General features: G+C 40.6%; 1 protein-coding gene across 2 annotated transcripts in view; it reads right to left on the reverse strand.

Annotated features, from left to right (window-relative positions):
* Positions 1-5,135: 5,135 nt before the first annotated feature.
* NBEA (neurobeachin) overlaps positions 5,136-22,278 on the reverse strand; it is a 560,398-nt gene continuing 543,255 nt past the window's right edge. For both annotated transcript variants that reach the window (XM_068419495.1, XM_068419505.1), the window contains 4 exons: positions 17,203-17,304; positions 13,604-13,800; positions 12,731-12,882; positions 5,136-6,888 (listed from right to left, as the gene is read on the reverse strand). In XM_068419495.1, coding sequence (XP_068275596.1) covers positions 6,798-6,888; positions 12,731-12,882; positions 13,604-13,800; positions 17,203-17,304 — 542 coding nt within the window. In that variant the 3' untranslated portion in view covers positions 5,136-6,797. The remainder of the gene's footprint in view (positions 6,889-12,730; positions 12,883-13,603; positions 13,801-17,202; positions 17,305-22,278) is intronic.

The raw sequence follows: 22,278 nt of genomic DNA on the forward strand, positions 1-22,278 counted from the left end.
CAGAAACCCCAGAGACAGAGAGATACTTGGGAGAGAGGGGTTAAGCAGTAGGTTGAAAATGTCATTATAGGCAACTTATCTTGAAATATACTTGCAGGTAAGCAATCTTTTTTTCAAGTTTTTATCCTTATGTACATTCAAACCCCATCATTTCACCCCCACCCCTCAATTAACAAATTGCACTTTGCAGAAAACCATAACCATTGAGTTCTCTAGTTGTGTATGTGTTGCCTCATCACATTCATTATGGACTGACATGGAAATCAGAAGGTATTCCTGACTAGTGTACTGGCCAGGTCATCCATCAAAGGAGAAAGATCAGCACTAATCCCAGTCTACACGGAATGAGATGAACGTGAGTACACTATCTGTAGCCAGTTCCTGCACAGGATCCGTATTAATTCATTACACGTCTGGGATTTTATGTCCCAGCTGAATCCTTCCCACCTGACATTCATAAGTGCTGCAGTAGGTGCCTGGCTAGCAGGCTCATCTCCCACAAGATAACTTCTTACCGTTGAGGGACTGACTAAGTCAGGGCATAAGCCACTGCAATGAGCAGCGGACAACAGAGGAAGCTATAGCGATGGTGATGGTGGCTTAATACCTCTTTCTAAAGTATCTGTTTTCATGGATCCGAAGCTGGTGTCAATGAGGTTTATGGAGGAATGGCTAAGGAGGAGTCCTGATCACATACCTCTTGAGGGTTACAGAGTGAGCAGAAGCTCTTTCTGGTCAATATTGATGTTGCCCCATGTAAAAGTATACATAAGGCAGCAGGCAAGGGAAACATGAGTCTGAGCATACCAAAGAGCACTAAGGTCTTAACAAGCTGAGAACACTTGATGCAAGTTATTGCAATAGCTGTAGCCAGTGATCCAACAGCTGTAGGCTTAGGGTGTAGTCCTCGAACAGGATAGTGCAGTCTTGTGTGTGGACTTTTATCTGGGAGTTGTTGTTACTGAGCCCTAAGCCCCATTGGTCATGACTGTGTGATATGGTTGATAGGCTGATGATCATGGAGCCCAAAGGACTCCTTGTAGGTGCCTTGGCTACATCTACACTAGATGGTGCAGGCTTGGGCACTGTGCTGTGCTCATCTGCACTGTGTAACTGGCATGTCTTTAACCTATCACTTTCTAAACAACGCCCTGCAGTGCACATGGGCTAGGATGGGTTAAGGGCTGGTCCCAGGGAGTCTGGAGGCATGGCTAGAGGCTGTCATGCCACTTGCTTTCAGGTCAGAGAAGGGCCCTGACCTGTGTTAATTACTAGGAGAATAATACTCCCACATGACCACTAGTTCTGCTCGAATAGACAGCTGAAAGATAGGATACCCTTTTAATTTCAGGTTTTTACCTCCTGCAACTCTCACTAGGACAGCAAGGAGCTTGGAGGAGAGATTTGCATGGGCCTTCTGGAACCTCACACGTGTGTGCTTTATGCTGAGTCTGCTTTAGTTCTCCCTGGCAGTTAGGGGGAGTGAGGGCATGTGATGGGTACCAGGAGGGACATGTTTGCAGGAGATGATAGAAAACCCAACTTATAACCTGCTCTTTGTGGCAAGATAGAACAAGGGGGACAGAAGGTTTTAGTAGAGGAAAGGGAGAGGAAAGAGATGTTGCAAGAGTGGTGCTGGGACAATCTGTTCAGACCTATTTGGAAGAAATGGACTGAATATTTTGTTGAAGAGGAAATCTGTCCCTCTCTGACTTTTCTCCAAGCCGCTGGCCCCTTCCCAGAGTCCTGCTGCCTTCCTACCGAAGCAGTCTCTTTTTTCTATTATTATTATTTGAAAAGATGTGCATGCAGGGACACTGGCCACCAGACACTATTTTATTTCCTGTTTGATAGCTCTGTACAAAGTAATGTATCTGAACAGCCATGGGCACTGGATTTATATGTATAGCTGTACAGCAAGATTGAAAGACCACTTTCAATTGTTGTGCTGCCTTTTCTGGCAATCACTAGTTCTGCTACACAGTGAGGGAGACTAAGTGCATCATTCTTAAATTTGCACAGATATGATACTAGGATTAACGTTGCCACAGGGCTTGGTCATTGCAGCACACTGCCAAGACTAAGTCTCTTCAAAGTATAAACAGACATGAAACTTTTAAGTTAAATCCACTGGAGCTAATAGCTTTTAGCTGTCTGTAATCCTCTGGCACCAGAGAATAATTTTTTTTCCTATCTGGTTTTGTACATAAGAGCATATTCTCTGCTTCATGTTAAGATGACTAGGCTGAAGGTAGCTTGGCATTGTGGCACCTTTAGGCACACAGAGCCCTTATGACAATCCTTTCATGAATAAAAAGCACTCCAGGCTCTGAATTTTGCACATAGGTACCCATGTTAGTTACCCAGGTCCTTATCCATGCAAATGGAGTGCAACTGAGAGAGGACTTACTTCTAACTGATGATGCGGAGCCATAGTGCTGTTTAGGCATGATGTCACCATAGAGGGACCTATAAACCAAGTCAGCTGTTTGGCAGATTTTCATCTACGTAAATCCCTCTGTAAACCAATTATATGGCCACAGCTTATAAATTTTACAAGAAAGCAATCTCCAGACTTGTTTTCTTGTTGGTTGTAGATCTTGAAACTTAACTGTAGATGTTGCAAAACTAATCACCGGGGTTAGAGAGTCTATAAACTGTACTGTATTGCATAGACATATAAATTTCCAGTACTTCTTTCCTTCTTTAAATACCAGCTTAAGTTTTAGTCCATTCATTTTTCGTGTTTGCAAGCAACACAAACGCACACGCGCCTAAATAAAGCCAGTCCACAATTAAATCCTTGGAAAATGTGAGCATAAACTCCAGCTAGAAGTCTCCAAATAAAATATTTATATGTACTAGATGTCTTGTATCAGGAGGTGGTTCTCTTGCTGTTATCAGAAGTCAGCCCTTCACTCCCTGTGTCTGCTTCAAACGCTTTTATCCCCAGCAGCACGAGGCTTGCTTCAAACACCCTGCTTACTTGTCAGCAGGGCTGATGACCTATATTATAACAAGCATTCGCCAGAACTGCTGTTCACAGGCAGCATTTTTAGCTCTACAAGCACAACCCGTGAGATTCTCTATCAACATAATCATTATTTATCCAAGGCTCTTCCAGTAAATTGAGCCTAACTAGTCTTTCCTTGGGGTAAAATGCAGCAGCCTTTCTTTTATTGTTGCTCTTGTAGAGAAAGCAGTAGCATCCTCAACAGTGGTAGTATCTGGACAAGGAATAAAGCCTCTTAGCTGTTGTGTCATCCTCCCGGTATGGCTTATAGTCTAATTCTTAACCTAGGACTGACTGGCAGGAACACAGCCAGTAACTGTACATTATTTTAATTGTAAGTATATTTTAATTGCACAGTTGTATGCTTAATGCTGCATCTCCCTTAGCTGAGAGATTGGTGGCATTTAACTACTTCGGTCAAAACTGCTTCATCTTCCACAAGCAGCTCTCAGAGACACCCTGGAATCAGAAACTCTCATTTCTACACAGAAAAAAAGGCAAGTCAGCCCGTCTTTACTGTGTGACAGAAATGGGCAGCTGAAGCTTTGGAAAAGTCTTGTGACACAAACTGGAGATCTGTAAATACTATCTTTCTACACTATGTGACCCTGCAACAGATAGGTGTATACTAATGTAATTAACACAAATAAACAAAAACAACAAAGGAATTTAAATATCCTGGCACAATCATAACAATTTTTTTTTTAAAAAATAGAAATTAAATAGAGAGTAAAAGACAAAAGCAATATTTCACCACAAAGACTAATATCAAGCTGGTCTATGTGACTATACCAGTCTGTTAGTACATTCTCCTTGTCTTGTGCTTTTGTGGAAACTTAAATCATAATGGAGATGGAGTCTTTTATTATTCTTTATTATTGTTATTGTTGTTGTTCTGTTGTTATTATTATTGCTATTATTATTATTATTATGACTTGTTTGGGGACCCCTACCTATAAATGTAATACAGAAGGAGTTTTTTTTCTTTTTGTAACCCATGATCAATTTCTCATACAAAGATTTGCCTGGGCACAAAAGCTTCCAATTTGTGACCAAATTATACTTCACAGAGTGCTGAAAAACTTCATGCAACCAACAGTATTAATTAAGATAATATTAATACTCATTTTTTACTTAACTGCAATGGTACATGTTTAAATCAATTTTTTGAATAAAATATGAAATTAGTGGTGATACTTGTGTACTAATGGAATGGAGGTTGTGGCATATCAATAAAACTGTTTCACATGCCACTATTAACATACCAGTCCTCTCATCTCTCCTCCAGCCCCAAAACAATCAAGATAGGTTACCCACTTCAAAAGCTGATTGATATAGATATCTGCTAAAATGTATACTGTATTCTAATAAGGTTCCCAATATTGGCTTTAGTTCATTTTGATAATTGTTTAAATAACAATCCTTCCAAAGGGAAAGGCAATGAGTGAGGCAACAAATTGAAGAGTTGGCTGTTATTCTGCTTTTTAGTCAGTCGAGAGTTTTCTAATTATGAGGAAAGAATTTTGCTTACCATTGCTACCTTAAATTAGACATCTGACATTTAGATAACCATCTATCTCCACTTACTTGCTATAATATTTGTAGGGACCTCAGCATTTCCAAAAGGCAATTTATCCCACCTGTTTTGTTCTGCTATGCAGGGAGTGTAGATATCTAACTTTCAGTGCCTAAAATAAGATGAAATTAATTCCATCTTATTATATATTGTGAGATACCCAAAATGGCTCTCATCAGATCTTTGCTTTCTGTGAGGTCTATTATACAAGATTACTGCCTGTTTACAAGGATTCAAAATAACCCTTAAAGGCTTTGATTTTTCACTTCTGCTGATCAAAGTATCTTTAGTAGCTTCTCTTCATGTACTGACAATCAAAAGAGTTGTAAAACACACTCTATAACCTCTGTTTTATTTCCTGAGACCCCAGGAAACACAACCACCCAGGCATGCATAATTTTTGGCATATACATAGTATATAAGAGAGGATTTCTTAAAATACTTATTTGTTCCTAATGATAATGTGAATGTTTTGACAAAAAGTTCGTTGAAATTAAAAACAATCACTGAATTCTTTGCATATTTTATTTTTCTTTTTGATTTCCAACTCACACACATCTGGCATATTTTACATCTTTGCAATAAAACATGGTTACAATAGCTTAAGGAATTTATATATCCAAAATATTTCACCATGATCTCAGATGAAATGAACTTGTCTTCCAGATGTTCAATAGTCTCCCAATTCTAAGCTACAAACTCAAGATATTGCTTACAGACGGGTGATGAATAACTTAATCATTACGTTGATCCCCATGATTTTGAACCTTATAAATACAAACAACAATGAAGAAGGAAATTCAGTGCTAAACTTACTAATACAAGGTGGATAACAAATAAGTAATCACATCAATAAATAATGATATGTTTCTGGTGCAAAGTGCCAATACAAAGAATCCATTATCTTTTAAAATAAATGACTGCAAGTGAGTGTAAATTCTGAGAAAATTACATTCCTGTTACATGCCTCATAGCCCTACCGACACAATATGTACATCTATGACAATACAGTCACCAAATATACAAAGAAGAAACATGAATTAAAGTGTATATACCCTTGGGTGTGTAATTTGATCAGTACAATGTGCAGAAAATTATTCCGATAGTTATCATTACAGTATTGTAAATCGTGAAGTGCCTTAGTCTGAGTAGCTTCAGGTGAGATTTTCAGAAGAACTGAAAAGAATAACCTCAGTCACCTTCACAATGAAGCTGAGGTTGTCAAATAAACCAAGCTGCTCAGAGGAAAAATAAGGGAAAAAAAAAAATCACTGGAGGCTCTCTGGCCTGTGGTTTGTATGCCAAATGTTAATAATCCAGAAGTATAGCACTTTGTCTGTATTGGGAGTCATTAAGCATTACAAAGCATTAAACTGAGCTTCCCTCTTTGCTCCCTTTCTGTCTAGTCTTTGAATTTAAAAGGGAGGAATTTAATTTCTGTTGTATAAAGTATAAATATGGCAACTAATGGCTTTTTATCCAAATGCTTCATGAGCAGAACTCCACTTAAGAGCGGTAAAGTTTAGATTCAAAAAGTGAAAAACATGTGTTGGTGGAAATGTCAAAATTACTGTTTGCGCCCAAATTCAACCCTTTAACACAAGCTGTACCCTCAGGCAGATCTCCAGTTTGATTCGTGTGAATGCACCTATTCCTTCAAGACATCAGGTTTAAAGTACATGCAAGTTGGAACTCCACAGTAAAATTAAGAAACAATTTTGTTCTTTATACAAGGCTTTACTTTTACAAAAGTATCCCTTTAAAGTTAAGATGTGCATCTGATGTACAAAGTATCAAACGTATTTTTTTTATCTCAGCTTGAAAAGAGGCTGGAGATGGGATGCGTGTTAGGTTCAAAGCCTAAACATTGAAACAACTGGACACAAGGTTCCCCAGAATTTTCAAAAGTCTCTTGTGGCGCATCCTACTACCTTTTCTCAATAAACAAAGATATATGAAATAATTACCAAAACATCTCCTAATTCATATAATTTACATGATACAAGCTTGCTTTTCAGCAGCTGGTGTTCAGTTGTGAAAAAACACACAAAGTAAAATGGTTGCTGACTACAATGTACAGCTATTGCTGGGTGTAATGGAATGTACAACGGCGGTCAATGCAGACGTGGTTTTCCATCAGAGACTACACCTTTCACTGCAGCACTTGTGCTCTCAGCTTTACCTGGGCTTTCAGTTCTTCATTCTGCTTCAGTATCTGTTCTGATGTTCATAATGCCACCGGTTAAAATCTATATTAAAAGCTACGATGCTGCCAGAAGCCATGCCAGTAATCAGAGTTCTGAAAAAAGAAAAGATGGTCCTGTTAATCCTCCTTTACCTTCCCAAATGATGGTTTACCATAAACAGCAAAAAAAAGCTAAAAGAATGAGGCACTTCTTGCAACACTTTCTGAAGATTAAGCTCATGGGTGGGATTCCGTTTGTGATGACCTACATTTAGGTGTTGATATATGAGCCAAATTTTCATGTTCCCATTATGGTCAAGGGAGATCTAGGATCCATTCGGTCGCCATCACATAGGTAAAAGCATCATGCCATTTGAGATGCTCTTGCATATCCTGCCTTGCCTCCAGCTGCCTCTCCACAAGGGTGTGGGTCTTCACTAGGTCCTTTGTCGTATGTGCCACCCCAGGTACATACCTCAGACCTCTGAGGTATCTCAAACAGTACTAACTGGCTATGGGTAGGCAACTGAATTAGTCGCTAATCAGTACCCTCAGTGCAGCCTGAAACCAACTCTCTACAGGTCACTAGACATGTACTTTAGGGTGAGCTTAACTGTGTGACAGAGCACTGGAACAGGCTGCCGAGGGAGGTTGTGGAGTCTCCTTCTCTGGAGGTATTCAAAACCCACCTGGACGTGACTCTAAGCAACGTGCTCTAGGTGAACCTGCTTTGGCAGGGGGTTGGACTAGATGATCTCCAGAGGTCCCTTACAACCCTAACCGTTCTGTGATTCTGTGATTTTGTACTTTAGACTCCACAGGCTGTAGCAAGTAAATCGCCACAGTTATTACAGGAGCTTATTCCTGTAGCTCACATGAAGACACCTATGCCAAAACAACTTCGTTCAGGTGTTTTAGAAACCAACTCCCTAATTTTAGGCACCTTGTGCCATGGGAGGTACGCCAGGATGGCTGACACATCTACTCTGGCTGGCAGCTGGGACACAGGACCTATGGAGAAGAGGAGGCTCAGAGGTGACCTTATTGCAGTCTACAACTACCTGAAGGGAGGTTGTAGTGAAGTGGGAGTTGGCCTCTTCTCCCGGGCAAATAGCGATAGGACAAGAGGACACAGCCTCAAGCTTCGCCAGGGGAGGTTCAGGTTGGACATTAGGAAGAACTTCTTTTCAGAAAGGGTTATTAGACATTGGAATGGGCTGCCCAGGGAGGTGGTGGAGTCACCATCTCTGGATGTGTTTAAGAAAAGACTGGGACATGGCACTCAGTGCCATGGTCTAGTCGACAGGGTGGTGTCAGGGCAACGGTTGGACTTGATGATCCCTGAGGTCTCTTCCAACATTATTGATCCTGTGATTCTGTGATTCTGTGAGTGCTCTGCACTTGGGGCGGCAGCTGGATATCACAGAATCACAGAATCACAGAATGTTAGGGATTGGAAGGGACCTCGAAAGATCATCTAGTCCAATCCCCCTGCCGGAGCAGGATTGCCTAGACCATATCACACAGGAACGTGTCCAGGTGGGTTTTGAATGTCTCCAGAGAAGGAGACTCCACAACCTCTCTGGGCAGCCTGTTCCAGTGTTCGGTCACCCTCACCGTAAAGAAGATTTTCCTCATATTTATGTGGAACCTCCTGTGTTCCAGCTTGCACCCATTGCCCCTTGTCCTGTCAAGGGATGTCACTGAGAAGAGCCTGGCTCCATCCTCATGACACTTGCCCTTTACATATTTATAAACATTAATGAGGTCACCCCTCAGTCTCCTCTTCTCTAAGCTAAAGAGACCCAGCTCCCTCAGCCTCTCCTCATGAGGGAGATGTTCCACTCCCTTAATCATCTTCGTGGCTCTGCGCTGGACTCTCTCTAGCAGTTCCCTGTCCTTCTTGAACTGAGGGGCCCAGAACTGGACACAATATTCCAGATGCGGCCTCACCAGGGCAGAGTAGAGGGGGAGGAGAACCTCTCGTGACCTGCTGACCACACCCCTTCTAATACACCCCAGGATGCCATTGGCCTTCTTGGCCACAAGGGCACACTGCTGGCTCATGGTCATCCTGCTGTCCACTAGGACCCCCAGGTCCCTTTCCCCTACGCTGCTCTCCAACAGGTCTGTCCCCAACTTGTACTGGTACATGGGGTTGTTCTTGCCCAGATGCAGGACTCTACACTTGCCCTTGTTATATTTCATTAAATTTCTCCCTGCCCAACTCTCCAGCCTGTCCAGGTCTCTCTGAATGGCTGCGCAGCCTTCCGGTGTGTCAGCCACTCCTCCCAGTTTGGTGTCATCAGCAAACTTGCTGACAGTGCACTCTATTCCATCATCCAAGTCATTAATGAATATATTGAATAGAACTGGTCCCAGTACCGACCCTTGAGGGACTCTGCTAGACACAGGCCTCCAACTGGACTCTGTCCCATTGACCACCACTCTCTGGCTTCTTTCCTTCAGCCACTTCACAATCCACCTCACTACCCGATCATCCAGACCACACTTCCTCAGTTTAGCTGCGAGGATGCTGTGGGAGACCTTGTCAAACGCTTTACTGAAATCGAGATAGACCACATCCACAGCTTTACTATCCTCTATCCACCGGGTTATGTCCTCATAAAAGGCTATCAAGTTGGTTAAGTGTGACTTCCCGTTGGTGAAGCCATGTTGACTGCCACTAATGATCCCCCTATCCTTGATGTGCCTAGAGACAGCACCAAGAACAAGTTGTTCCATCACCTTTCCGGGGATGGAGGTGAGGCTGACCGGTCTATAGTTACCCGGGTCCTCCTTCTTGCCCTTTTTGAAGACTGGAGTGACATTCGCTTTCCTCCAGTCCTCAGGCACCTCTCCCGTTGCCCATGACTTAGCAAAGATGATGGAGAGTGGCCTAGCAATGACTTCCGCCAGCTCCCTCAGCACCCGCGCGTGCATCCCATCAGGGCCCATGGATTTATGGACGTCCAGATTGCTTAATTGGTCCCTGACACAGCCCTCATCTACCAAGACAGATTCCTCCTCTATCCTGACTTCTTCTGGGGCCTCAGGGGTCCGGGGCTCTTCAGGACAGCCTCCAGCAGTATAGACAGAGGCAAAGAAGGCATTCAGTAACTCCGCCTTCTTTTTATCCTCTGTCTCCAGGGCCCCCACCTCGTTCATCAGTGGGCCTACATTGCCTCTAGTGTTGGCTTTACCTGCAATGTATCTGAAGAAGCCCTTTCTGTTGTCCTTGACCTCTCTTGCAAGGTTTAATTCCAAGGAGGCCTTAGCTTTCCTAGTTGCCTCCCTACATCCTCTGATAACAGACTTATATTCCTCCCAAGTGGCCAGCCCCTCCTTCCATGATCTGTACACCCTCTTCTTCCACTTGAGTTTGCCCAGCAGTTCCCTGTTCAACCATGCAGGTCTCCTGGTACCCTTCCTTGACTTCCTACCTGTTGGGATGCTCTGATCTTGAGCTCGGAAGAAGCAGTCCTTGAATGCTAACCAACTATCTTGGGCCCCCTTACCTTCTAGTACCCTGTCCCATGGGATTTCCCCTAGCAATTGCTTGAAAAGGCCAAAGTTGGCCCTCCTGAAGTCCAGGGTTGTGATTCTGCTAGCTATTCTGTTCCTGCCACATGAGATCCTGAACTCTACCATCTCATGGTCACTACAACCAAGGCTGCCCTCAACCTTCACCTCTTCAACCAGACCCTCCTTGTTAGTGAGGATCAGATCCAGCAGCGCTCCTCTCCTAGTTGGCTCATCCACCATTTGCATCAGAAAGTTATCATCAATGCACTGGAGGAACCTCCTGGACTGAGGATGGCTGGCTGAGTAGGCCTCCCAGCAAATATCAGGGTAGTTGAAATCCCCCATGACAACCAGACCCTGTAACTGTGAGACTGCTCTCAGCTGCCTGTAGAAGGCCTCATCACCCTCCTCATCCTGATCCGGTGGCCTGTAATAGACACCCACAACAGCATCACCCCTGCCAGCCTGCCCCTTAATTCGCACCCACAAACTCTCAACTCGCTCCTGATCCGCCCCTGGATAGAACTCAATACATTCTAGCTGCTCACTCACATAAAGAGCAACTCCACCACCTCTCCTTAGTGGCCTGTCTTTCCTGAACAGGACATAGCCATCCATGACCACATTCCAGTCATGCGAGGCGTCCCACCAAGTCTCTGTAATTGCCACTAAATCATAGTCCCCCGATCGAACACGGATTTCTAACTCCTCTTGTTTATTCCCCATGCTGCGTGCATTGGTGTACAGGCATTTCAGGGAGCGAGCTGAGCACACCGATTTCACCCTAGGGGGATGGGAGGCCTCCTGGTCTACCTGAACACTAGAGCGTTGCCCCAGTGGTGCAAGCCCAGCTACTACCCCATCCCCCTTCAAATCTAGTTTAAAGCTCTCTGAATGAGCCCTGCTAATTCCTGTCCCAGAACCCTTTTGCCCCTACGACATAAACCTTTCCCATATATTACGGTCACGCCTGGTGTCTTATAAAACCAGCCATTATCAAAGAACCCAAAGCCCTGCCTGTAGCACCAGTCTCGTAGCCAGGCATTTATAGAGAGAATACTACTATTCCATCCCACGTCATCACCTGAAAATGGAAGGAGGGAGGAGAAAACAACTTGTGCCCCAGACTCTTTCACCAACCGTCCTAGGGCCTTGTAGTCTTTCTTCATCCCCCTCAGACTACGGGATGCAGCTTCTTCCCCACCTGTCTGGAAGATCAGCAGGGGGTAGTAGTCTGTGGCCTTCACCAGGCTGGGGAGTTTCCTGGTGATATCCCTGATTCGGGCTCCAGGCAGACTGCAGACCTCCCTGTGATGGGGGTCAGCTCTGCATATTGGGCCCTCAGTTCCCTTTAGGAAGGAGTCTCCAACTACTAAAACTCTTCTCTTCTTCCTTGTGGAGGAGGTAGGAGATATCCTTCCTTGTGGAGGAGATATCCTAGGGCCTTCCAGACAGAATAAGATGCCTCTGTGAAGACAACTGAACTGATCCCTTAATCATAAGCTGATCATGCCTTGGTACTCCTGAACAGCTTCATATTGAAATGTAGTCCTATATTTACATTCTGGTGGCAATAGTTCAGGTGATTTTCCAGTTTTCATATATCCTCTAATTCTGATAGCTGAGTTTTAAAATTGGATTAGATATCTGTCACCACTTCTATCAAACCATACAAAAGCCATTCTCTGCTTAATTATGTGACTAAAGCTAAGCAGGTTGTTAAAGCACTTTGCACAGCTGTGGCTTTCAAGCCTGGTATTACAATCAGGGATAGAAAAAAACATGTTGGCTGAAAGTTTTTGCAGTGTAAATAAATCTCTTCCAACAGAGCACAGCACTGTATGCATAAACTGGCAAAGCTCCAGAAGCGAATAGGTCTCTTCCAGTAAGTTAGCAGACTAGTTTGAGACAAAAAAACTTGTTTCAAGTCATCTACTCATACATGAGTATATTAGGTACATAATTTTGTTTATAGGTGGTTTTGTTGCTTTACAAAACTGGTACATAGCATAGGAATGCAGCACACATTATAGTCTAGATGCAACCCCAAGAAGTTCTCAAGCTCTACATAGCTGAAAATCAGACCACAAACTTTTGTAATTTGTCTTAAGGCATTGCTTAATAGGCACTACTGCACCCTGACCCAGTCTGACTGTTCCTATGTTTTTAAATTAATGTAATTTTATTTTGCTAGCTGAGTCTCTGGCTTACTGACTTCAATGATATAAGACCTCAACGTTAAGCGCTTCCGCTATGAGATTCATGAATCAGAAAAAATGCTGAGTGAGACAAATCAAGATGATAACAACTGGGGGTTTTGTACCATATCCTGTTAATGAGTGCATACCATAAATTCATACCTTAAAGTTCATGGAGATGTATACTTTGTGCAGTTTTAGCATTTACATGCAAATATTAATGACAAACTCACCTCTGATCATGAGACAGATCCATAGCTCTTATGCCAGCATCACAGCCAGGGTAAATATAGAGTTGCTTGAAGTCACAGGCCTGCCATACTTCCACTACACCGTTGTCTCCTCCTGTCACCAGGTTCTGCCCATCACTGCTCAGGAGGATGGCCTTCAGGAGAAAAAGACAAAACACAAGCACACAGTTAGTTTTTATGGAACAGGTCATTATTACAAAAATTTAATCAACATATAAGCATTTCTTTTGCTCTGCCCACTTCAAATTTGAAGAAAAAGGCTCCCACTCCCCTTTCTCCCCAATCAAATAATGAACCAATAAATTTTGGATGTCCAAATTTTAAATAAAACAATTGTGTGGTTTTAAACATGATATACAAACAAAAAGCTCTTTAACTGAATCTGCCAAGACTTGGGTTCAGCACACAACATTTTGACATTTGTCCTACAATACTTGGTGCCATCACTAAGATCTAAAGCAGAGCAGCGATCCGCATTCCCAATGCTGCTTCAATTGCTAGTGACAGAGCAGAGCCCTGAAGGCATGAATTCATGTCTTGGCTAATAAATTAAGAATGGGCTCTTTTCAGAGTATTTTGTTTTAAAGACATATTTCCCACTGAAATTTAATTCCAAACAAAAATTCCAGGAATCGTGTGGGATCATAAACAATTTGTTCTTATTTATTCTGGAAGAGCTCAAGTGCATTTTTGCATTTGGAGATGGAGACAAGAGGATCTGTGTTTGAATATGACTTAACCAGGAGGCGGCGATTTTATGTATGTGATTTCCTTTAAACCACATGGTAAACAAATTCCATTTATTTTAATAAGTAAAGGCAAGACACAACAAATGTTTGTTGCATTTAGATTTACCCTGGTTGAATCATTGATCTCCATCTGAGCTAAGAGTTTGCCATTAATGCTGAAATTGCTGAACCGTCCTCGTTCATAGTAGATGATGCAGTGACCTTCACTAGATACTGAAATTAAGCGAGGATACAAGCAGTTTTCTGTTCCTTCCAGGGCTCTCAGCAAATCTCCAGTAATTGTGTGTACCAGACAAGGACCTTCTGTATATGAAAACATAATATATCATACATTTACTGCTTATACAAACCATATGTGCTGTGCACAAAGGCAATGCATAATACACATTCATATCACATTAGTCCTGCATAGATATAAGAAGATGCGATGTTTGCTTAAAGAATATAAAATATGCAACAGAAAAGGAAATGCAAGAGCTAGCATATTAAGAAAATAGATACAACATGCCTAAAAGTGGTAGTTTATTATTTACTTAAACTGGTAGGAGTTTTCATTGATCTATCTTCTAAAATATTCTTTCCTCTTTCCAAGCATTCAGAAGGCTGTCTTACTGCTTTTCTCCAACAACATGAACTCTCTTTAGCCTGCCCACTCACATTAAACAGATGGGGTCCTAACAGTGGCTAGTAGAAGCAACTCCCAGAGAGCATATAATCATATCACTGCATATTTCTCCTATAGACAATAGCAGTTCCTGTAGGTCCTCTCCCCCAATGAATGTGTTATATGCATAGATTTCAGTCCTGAACTATTTTAACAATGGGCATCATCTGACAACCAACAGAGTTACTATGATATGTGGCTTATAAGAGGTTTTAGGAGACCACTCTATAACTGCATTTACTCCAGAGAGATTTTAATATGAGGTTTTAATGTCTTTTTATTACTGCTGATGAAAGAAAAAAAACAGCTATGAAATCTACAATGTACATTTTAAGATGCAAAACTAGGCTATTTCTATTTCAAGATCTATGAGAAAAGCTCTTTTGAAAGTGAGATCTGTATTTACTCTTCTGTGATCAATGTAATGACTCATGGTAAATACTAGATGTTTTCTTTTATGAATCACAGGATACTCCTGGACAGCACAGTAATCTCTTCCTTATACAACTGGCTCATGACCCTGAAAGTAAATTCATACTGGCAGACTCAGCCACCTCACATTAAGACCTTCTAACTTCTTTGAAATTCACACATCAGCTGAGTTTGCTCAGGTAGAACGAATCACAGCATCAGTGCATTTGTCTGCAAGTCCTCTCGTACAGGTTTTTATCTGTTTGCATAAAGCCTTATGCAGAGAGACCTCAAGCCTGACTGGGTCCATGGGATATGACTGCAATGGAATTAATTTATTTTCTCAGATAGTGGCATTTCAGCTTTGGAAATACTGAAGTGCCAGAACGTTATAAGAAGTGATGCCTCCACCTTTAAAATAATTACCATGTTAGATTTTTCAAAAGAAAAGTGTAATGCTTTCATATTTAAGTGCACTGACAAACTGCCGCTACGTTGGCTCAGCCGATTGGTCATGGACACGAAAATGTACAAAGAAAATCTGATTTAGGATGCTACTGTAAAGATATACAGACTGACCGCTCTTTTTTGGGTTTTTTGGATAAGAACGTGCAAACATCAACCTGATGCACAGGGTTTTTCTCAGAGGAGCCCTAAATGTGCTTTCTCCCTGCCTCAGCAGGTTCTCTGGCATGCTGCGTGTGTTATTGCAGTGCCACAGCCAGCTCTGGAGGGACAGCCTCCCCACGAGGGAGCACAGGCAGCACTCAGGCAGGACAGCAGAGCAATGCAGCGCTGCCGTGAAATGCAAGCTAAGAAACTGGAAAGGGACTGGAAAGGACAGAAACTGAAGAAGTTTTAAAACAGGCATCTGCTGGAAACCATCAATAAAAAAGGGTTTTTCTCTCTGCATTTATGTATGGACTAGAGTTTGAAAAGGAAGAACAAAAGAAGAGCACAGATCCTCAGGGCACAGACTGGGCCTCCATTTCTCTTGATTAATTACAAACATATTCTGGATTTGATGTAAAAGTCTTTGGTCCTCCAGCAGCCTTTACCTCTAAAAGGATATGAGTTACCAAAGCATCATATATTTAATGAAGCTGAAGATAACTGAGTACAGATTCCAGCTATGTTAATAAGAGGAAATCTACAAAAAGATACTTGGAAAGGGTACCCTATAATGGCAGTATGAATGTATAAAGCTGCCTTAAAACACAAGAAACAGCAGTGCTGCAAGAAAAAAACTTTAGGTTCAGCATCACTGTACATTTTTTTCATAAATGTCTTGACTTCGCGTATGACTGTTATGTAGTATTTCATTATGAGAGTTAATGACCCATTAGGATTTGCTGTTAATGCCTTTACTCAAAAGTTTCACACTCAGCTTTGAAAATAAATGTTGAGCTCCAAGGCAGTATAAAAGGCGATAACCCAGGAGCTCAGCTGTGAGCAAAAGCGGGCAGAACAAGTATCACATTGTTCTTACACTCAGAAGCAGCAACCTTTTTGAAAAGGAGTACAAGTATATCCACAGGGATGAATAAAATGGGCATCGCTGTAGACAGAGAAAGGAAGTAGCTGGGTGTGGATGTAGGAGTGGAGTGGAAATGAGATAGGAAGAGATATAAAGAAGAACCACCTTAAGGAATGACAAGGGTAATGTAAAGAAAGGAAATAAGAAGGGAGAAGAGATAATGTAGCACAAAAGAAAGTACGAGAGAAAGAGAGGGAGGGGAAGGCAAATGGGAAAGGAAAAGAGAAAAAGATATGCAGTTTGCCAAATTAAGAAAAGCTGAATGAGAAAGGGCAGGGGGGGAAGAAAAGTGGACATGGAATTAAGGGGAAAACGAGAAGGTGGGCAGAACAAGTGAAATGGAACAAGTGAAGGAGAAACAAAAGAAGGAAAGACGAAGCAAACACTCATTGAGGTGGGTGCTTTATTTATGTTGATTACCTGTTCTACACGAGACTGCTGCAGGTTTGGAAAGGTATTTTGAACATTTGTATTGGCAATTGTTGGATACTCTGGATTCCATAGATAAGTAACAAGGAGAAAGTGTGAACAAATGGCTCAAAAAGTTTAATAAAAGAGAAGTAACAACAAACCTGCAAACTCCTCATTATTTGGAATCCACTACAAAAAAAACCTACTGGCTCAAATGCTGTCCACAGATCCAAAACCAAGCAAATTGACCCTGCTTCCCTTGACGAGGAGACTGAGGTCAGTCCTACAAACTGCCATTCAATTAAGATCAGGGTGGAGAACTTGGAGCTGGCCTTCCCCTAAATACAGGTCTCTGTCAACAGGTTTCTTCAAAATCAGTAGTTGTCATTATGAATTATTGTATAAATTTTTATCAACAGCTCTTCCAGATCTGGAGGGAACAGTAGCACAGGCTGACGGTTGGAAAGGACAAACAACTTGATTTGTGTCTAAACCTCATAAGTCCAGATAGTAAGTAATAACATTCAGAGTAAGCTGCTAAAGATTCGCCTAGAATAACAACACATCTTAGTAGAGGAGACTTTGGATAATTAAAGTATATGTGGATTGAGGGAAGACTGAGAAGTACCACTAAAAAAGGCTCTAAAAATGTTAAGACTTAAATCACAAAAACATTTCTGACCTTTAGCACCACTGATAACGAGTCCCAGCTCTGCACAGACCGACACACAAACAACTTCATGGTCGTGACCAGTTAGAACAGCGCGAGGAGCTGGATAATCACCTGTTAAAAAAAACACAAGAAGAAAAACAAAAAAAGTAAACAACAGAGGAATGCCAAACCAGACTTTGCTGCAATTTGTCTTAAACCAGTAAGTATCAGAGAGGTGCAGTGTGCTTAATTATCTCATACTTATGTTTCTGTGCAAAATACATTCAGATATCATAAAGTTTCATAAGCACAGCTTCCCAACGCATTAATTCGTACATTAACAAAAAGTAAACTTCTCTGGTTTAGAAATTATGGACTGCATGCTGTTTACAATACACAAATGATAACAATACATCGCTGGTTTATGACCTAAAAATATTGAAAATATCTATTTCAGATAACGAACACAAAGTGTGGTGGTATTAAAAGCAGCTGTAATGTAAAGAACTGCTATTGAACATATATGTCCCTAGACTTTTGCTAGGAACCTAAAGAGTAGCACGAGTTGAGGATGTTCTTATATTAATGATCATAATTTCTTTCATGAAACTAGGGAGAGGAAAAGAAGAGAGGAGGAAGAGCACTGTACTAGAAAGATACTACTGTTGCATAGACACTGATTCAGAGACACATTGAATGCTTATAGATTAAAATTATACCTAAAACCAGTTATGGGTATACCATTTTACATATATCACTATGGATACCTACGTCTTTTTTATCACATTTAATTTATTAAAGAGTAGGATAGACTACTCTTATAGAAAATATTTCTACTTTTATAAAAAATATTTATTTTCTATATTCAGGAGTGAAATGTATGTTATTTTTGGTTCAAACAGGTGGGCATTTATGGAGTGTTTATATGACAAATAGCAACATTTTTGTTGTTTCTGATAATAACAGATGCTGATATCTTAACAGTGAAACTCCTATATGCAATAAGGAATTGCTCAGTATTTGGTATTACTTTGCCAGGCAAAGCAAGTTAATCAGTAATAAAAAATTAGCAACTCACTACATAACACAGATTTCATCTGGTTATATTTATTTTGCACAAATGAAACATAGAAAAATGGGAATTCCAAAGGACTGGAGCTCTGCCAGCGTAATTCAAATACTTAAAAAGGATAAAAGAAATGACCTAGGGAACTACAGAATTACTGTAACATTAATCCTATGCAAAATAACAAAACAGTTAATCCACTGTTCTGTCAACAAAGAACTGGAAGCAAAAATCTCATTAATGCCAGTCACCATTCTGTACTGGAATGGGACTCTTGTCAAGCAAGCTTCTTATCTGTTTTTGACAGGATGACAGGTATAGTTGATAAAGATGGCTATGTTAAAATGGTCTCCATGTATTTTTTTCAAGATATTTGTCTTAGTAATACAATGTTTTGATTTAAACCTGTTTTACATGGAATGACTGTGGACAACATGGATTGCACAGAAGCTGGTTCAATGACAGATGTTAAAATTTTTTGTCCATGGAAAGGTATCTACTATGAGCTACATATTAGGACATTGGAAATTAGGGTGTCCAATTAGGAGCTGGGAATTGATTCTTGATCTAATACTAACCAATAGTGTTATCTACAGGATAATATAAAATCTTTCCTGCTAAGATATGGTTGTATAAAACTGACACAAAGATTCATGGGCAACTGTATAATGAAGAGAGAAAGACATTATTATAACATTCTCTGCCTTGCCTAGCAAAGTTAGTAAAATATGTTTATTTTATTTATTTTGAATGCAGCCAGGTAGAAGGTTGATGCTTCTGGACAAGCACAAGCTCTGCTCACTGGAGAGGAGATTCTGTTCTGGAAGGCAGTGACACAGAGAAGGATTTATGGAGCCAGAAAGGAAAACTCCTTCAGCATTAACTTTCAATGCAATACCCTAGAATAGCAAACAGGAGTCGAGAACTATCTTGCCACTGTAGGCCAGAAAGACTGAAGACGTGTACCCACATTTACAGAAATGAGCTTAAAGGAGGGTCACACAACTGATATAGAAAATAAGACAGGATGCTGCACAGTGTTTAAAGTGTTTTCTCTCTTCACTGCACAGGAAGTAAAGCAGTGACTTGACCACCATAGCTGGGACTCACAGGCATAAAAGATGTCCAATAGCCCAGAAATTTATCTTGTGGCTAATGGCACAGTGAGGTCCAATGGGTGAACGGCTGCACACATTTCAACCCTGCAATAAAATGCAGTTTCCTAACTGGAAAAACCGTTAATCCCTAAAACAAATTAACAAGGGAACTACTGGAGTAGCTAAGCAATATTGCACGGGTTTCTGAAAGATATGCTTTAGGAACGGAGGCTTGGATAGACTTTCGTGGGTCAATGAATTTAGTTTTTTTTATTGCAGACACTCACATCATATAAACTTGTTAATAAATTAGTGAAATGGCTATCTGGGTATGTGACTTAGAAGGCTGTTCCAGACCTTTCCTGCTCTAAAGGAGAGAAGTATTCTGATTTTCAGTCTGAACTTATTCCTGTCTGCCATGTATCTCTTTGTTCTTGTGTCAGCACCATCCTTTAGCTTCAGGTCTTCTCCCTCTCTTGTGTTTTCCCCAGTCATGTACTTACAGAAGAAAGCAGCACTCTCAGCCTTTTCTTTTGACTCTACTAAGCAAACCAAACTCTTACAAACTCCTTTGAAGCGACAAGCTTGCCATGCTTTAGTCATCGTAGTAACCCGTTTCTGTGCCTGTCTAGCTCCAAGTTCTTCCTTAAAATTTGGGTAACCAGAACTGTATATAACAATAGTTCTTGAAATTTTAGGGTGAATCTACAGTATTTCTTGCCAATCCTAATGTCTGCTGTCATCAAAATTTTAATAATAATTCCATGTATTTTACTATTTATCCGAACCAGCTGAGAACTACCAACCACAGATTTACAGACTTTGATTTTGGACCCAATAGTACAGGGTGGGTCAATCTACCTGGTCTTATCATTGTATTGTACAAACACATTAACACTTTCTTATCTCTAGTGAAAACAGCTACCCCAATAAATCCTAGTTTCCCAATCTTTAATCTAGCCTGCAGATTAAATAAGATTCTAGCCTGCAAGAAAAGAATCTTTCTGGTCTGGAAACTGAAGATGTGAACTGAAAACTGGGCTTTACTGCTAGGGAAGGATGGATGTTGGAATAGAGAAAGATGCTTTATGTATCTCATCAAAGATTAGCTACATTTTGAGATTTAGATTTTTATAATTTCCCTATCAAAGTTGCTGTTGAGAACCCCATCTCCTTTTGAAGTTTTATTTTCTCCAAGTGCATAACAGAAAAGTGAAAAAAAAATGCAATTCAATCAAATTCAGAATTTTCCACTCTTTTTTTTTCTTCTGTATGTCCTCCTGGAAAAAAGAGGAATTATGCTCAAGGGTCATCTTGGCTTAAACTCTGATTACAGAGGTGTGTACAGTAGTGTCATCAGACTGCAAGGGTGAATGAAAAGATGGTTAGAAATTTTTTAAGGGAAAAGAAATAACGCAATCTTCAAAAGATATCAGGAAACTATAAAATGTCAGAATATGAAAAATGAACATATTTAATTGACTTCTTGATTTATAAAGGAAAATGCTTATGAGAAACAACTGCCCTGAAACGTAGACCTTTGAGTCCTGTTTTTCAGTAAACACAAATTAATAACAGAATATTATTATTAGAAGTAACAGTCCAGCAGTAATTGAAAATGGGATTTTTCCCCTTAGGGCTCAAAGAAAAAAATATTCAGTAATACTTTCTACAGGAAAAGCTGTGGCATGGGGAAGAGCAGCTCAGTCATATTACATTTTATTGCTAAGGACAGAAGTTGTGAACTCCAGGAAGCATTCAAAATCTAGCAAAATATTCTGTCACTGTCACATCACCACTGATAGATGCAGCCAGAGGTCAAAGGTTGCAGCTCTGAGGGAATTGCAGGTGAAAATATCCTACCTATGAACTGAGATACCATCACTGTAAAGTCCCTGTAATTTCCCCAAAGGAGCACCTTTGAACCGAATTACTACAGGGCATATTGAAAAAAAATAATCGGTGTTGTATTTCCAAACAAGTAAGTTTTTCTAGAAAGTCTAAAATAAAATACATCTTCCCTTCTCTCTGAAAAATGTAATGCTTAATACTATTGTAAGGTTCTTCTGAAACAAATGGTGCTCTCATATGGTAAGGAAAAAAAAAGAAGAAATAGAAAAGACGTGTTACTATTTCTCTTATATTGTCCTTTTCCAGGAATTATGTACAGATTGCTATGGGGACACATCTAGGAGTCTTCTGTATAAAGAAACATGAGAGCACAAGGCGAATTCCAGCTGCCATTTCATCTCTGACTTTGACTGAAGCAAGTACAAGGCTATAGCTGAATTATTTGTTGAAAATTATTTACTTTACTATTAGCACTTATGAGGGAATACCCTTCAGGAAAAAAAATCTTAGAAAATGCTATGGCTTTCATGAAAGTGAAAATGTAATAGTCTTCTTGAATTTCTACTGTCAGAAAAAAACACCCTGGACTTTGATGAAAAGAAAAGGCTACAACAAATAAATAGGAATATTTCAGAATAGAAAATAGCCAATAACAATGTCCACAACATGAGGAAGCAATGGTTGTAAAAGAAAGATTACTGACAAAAAAATATTCATATATTCAAAATATTCTCACCTCTGGCAGAACTGATTTATTTGTTGAGAAATATGAGCACCATTGTATATATTGTGCTGGTTTGGACTAAAACAGAACCAATTTTCTTTTCAGTGATTTTTCCTTTCAGCTAAGTTTCTTCTAAGTAACTGCACTTTCTGAGACCAACTGCATGTTTTGCAGACAGTGTCTGCTTCTAGGACTGATAACGCTCAAACTTTATAGTTATTATTGAGGTAATGGTTGGAATTGTATCCAGAAAGGCTCTTGCTAAGGCTTATTCCTAGAGAAATGAAGGTCACTGCTAAATTCCTTACTAATTATGAGTGAAGAGCCGTAGAAGGGTCGCACCTCCAGGAAGGAGCGGACAGGACAGG

The sequence above is a fragment of the Nyctibius grandis genome, chromosome 2 (assembly GCF_013368605.1).
Source record: "Nyctibius grandis isolate bNycGra1 chromosome 2, bNycGra1.pri, whole genome shotgun sequence".
Classification (NCBI taxonomy): domain Eukaryota; kingdom Metazoa; phylum Chordata; class Aves; order Nyctibiiformes; family Nyctibiidae; genus Nyctibius; species Nyctibius grandis.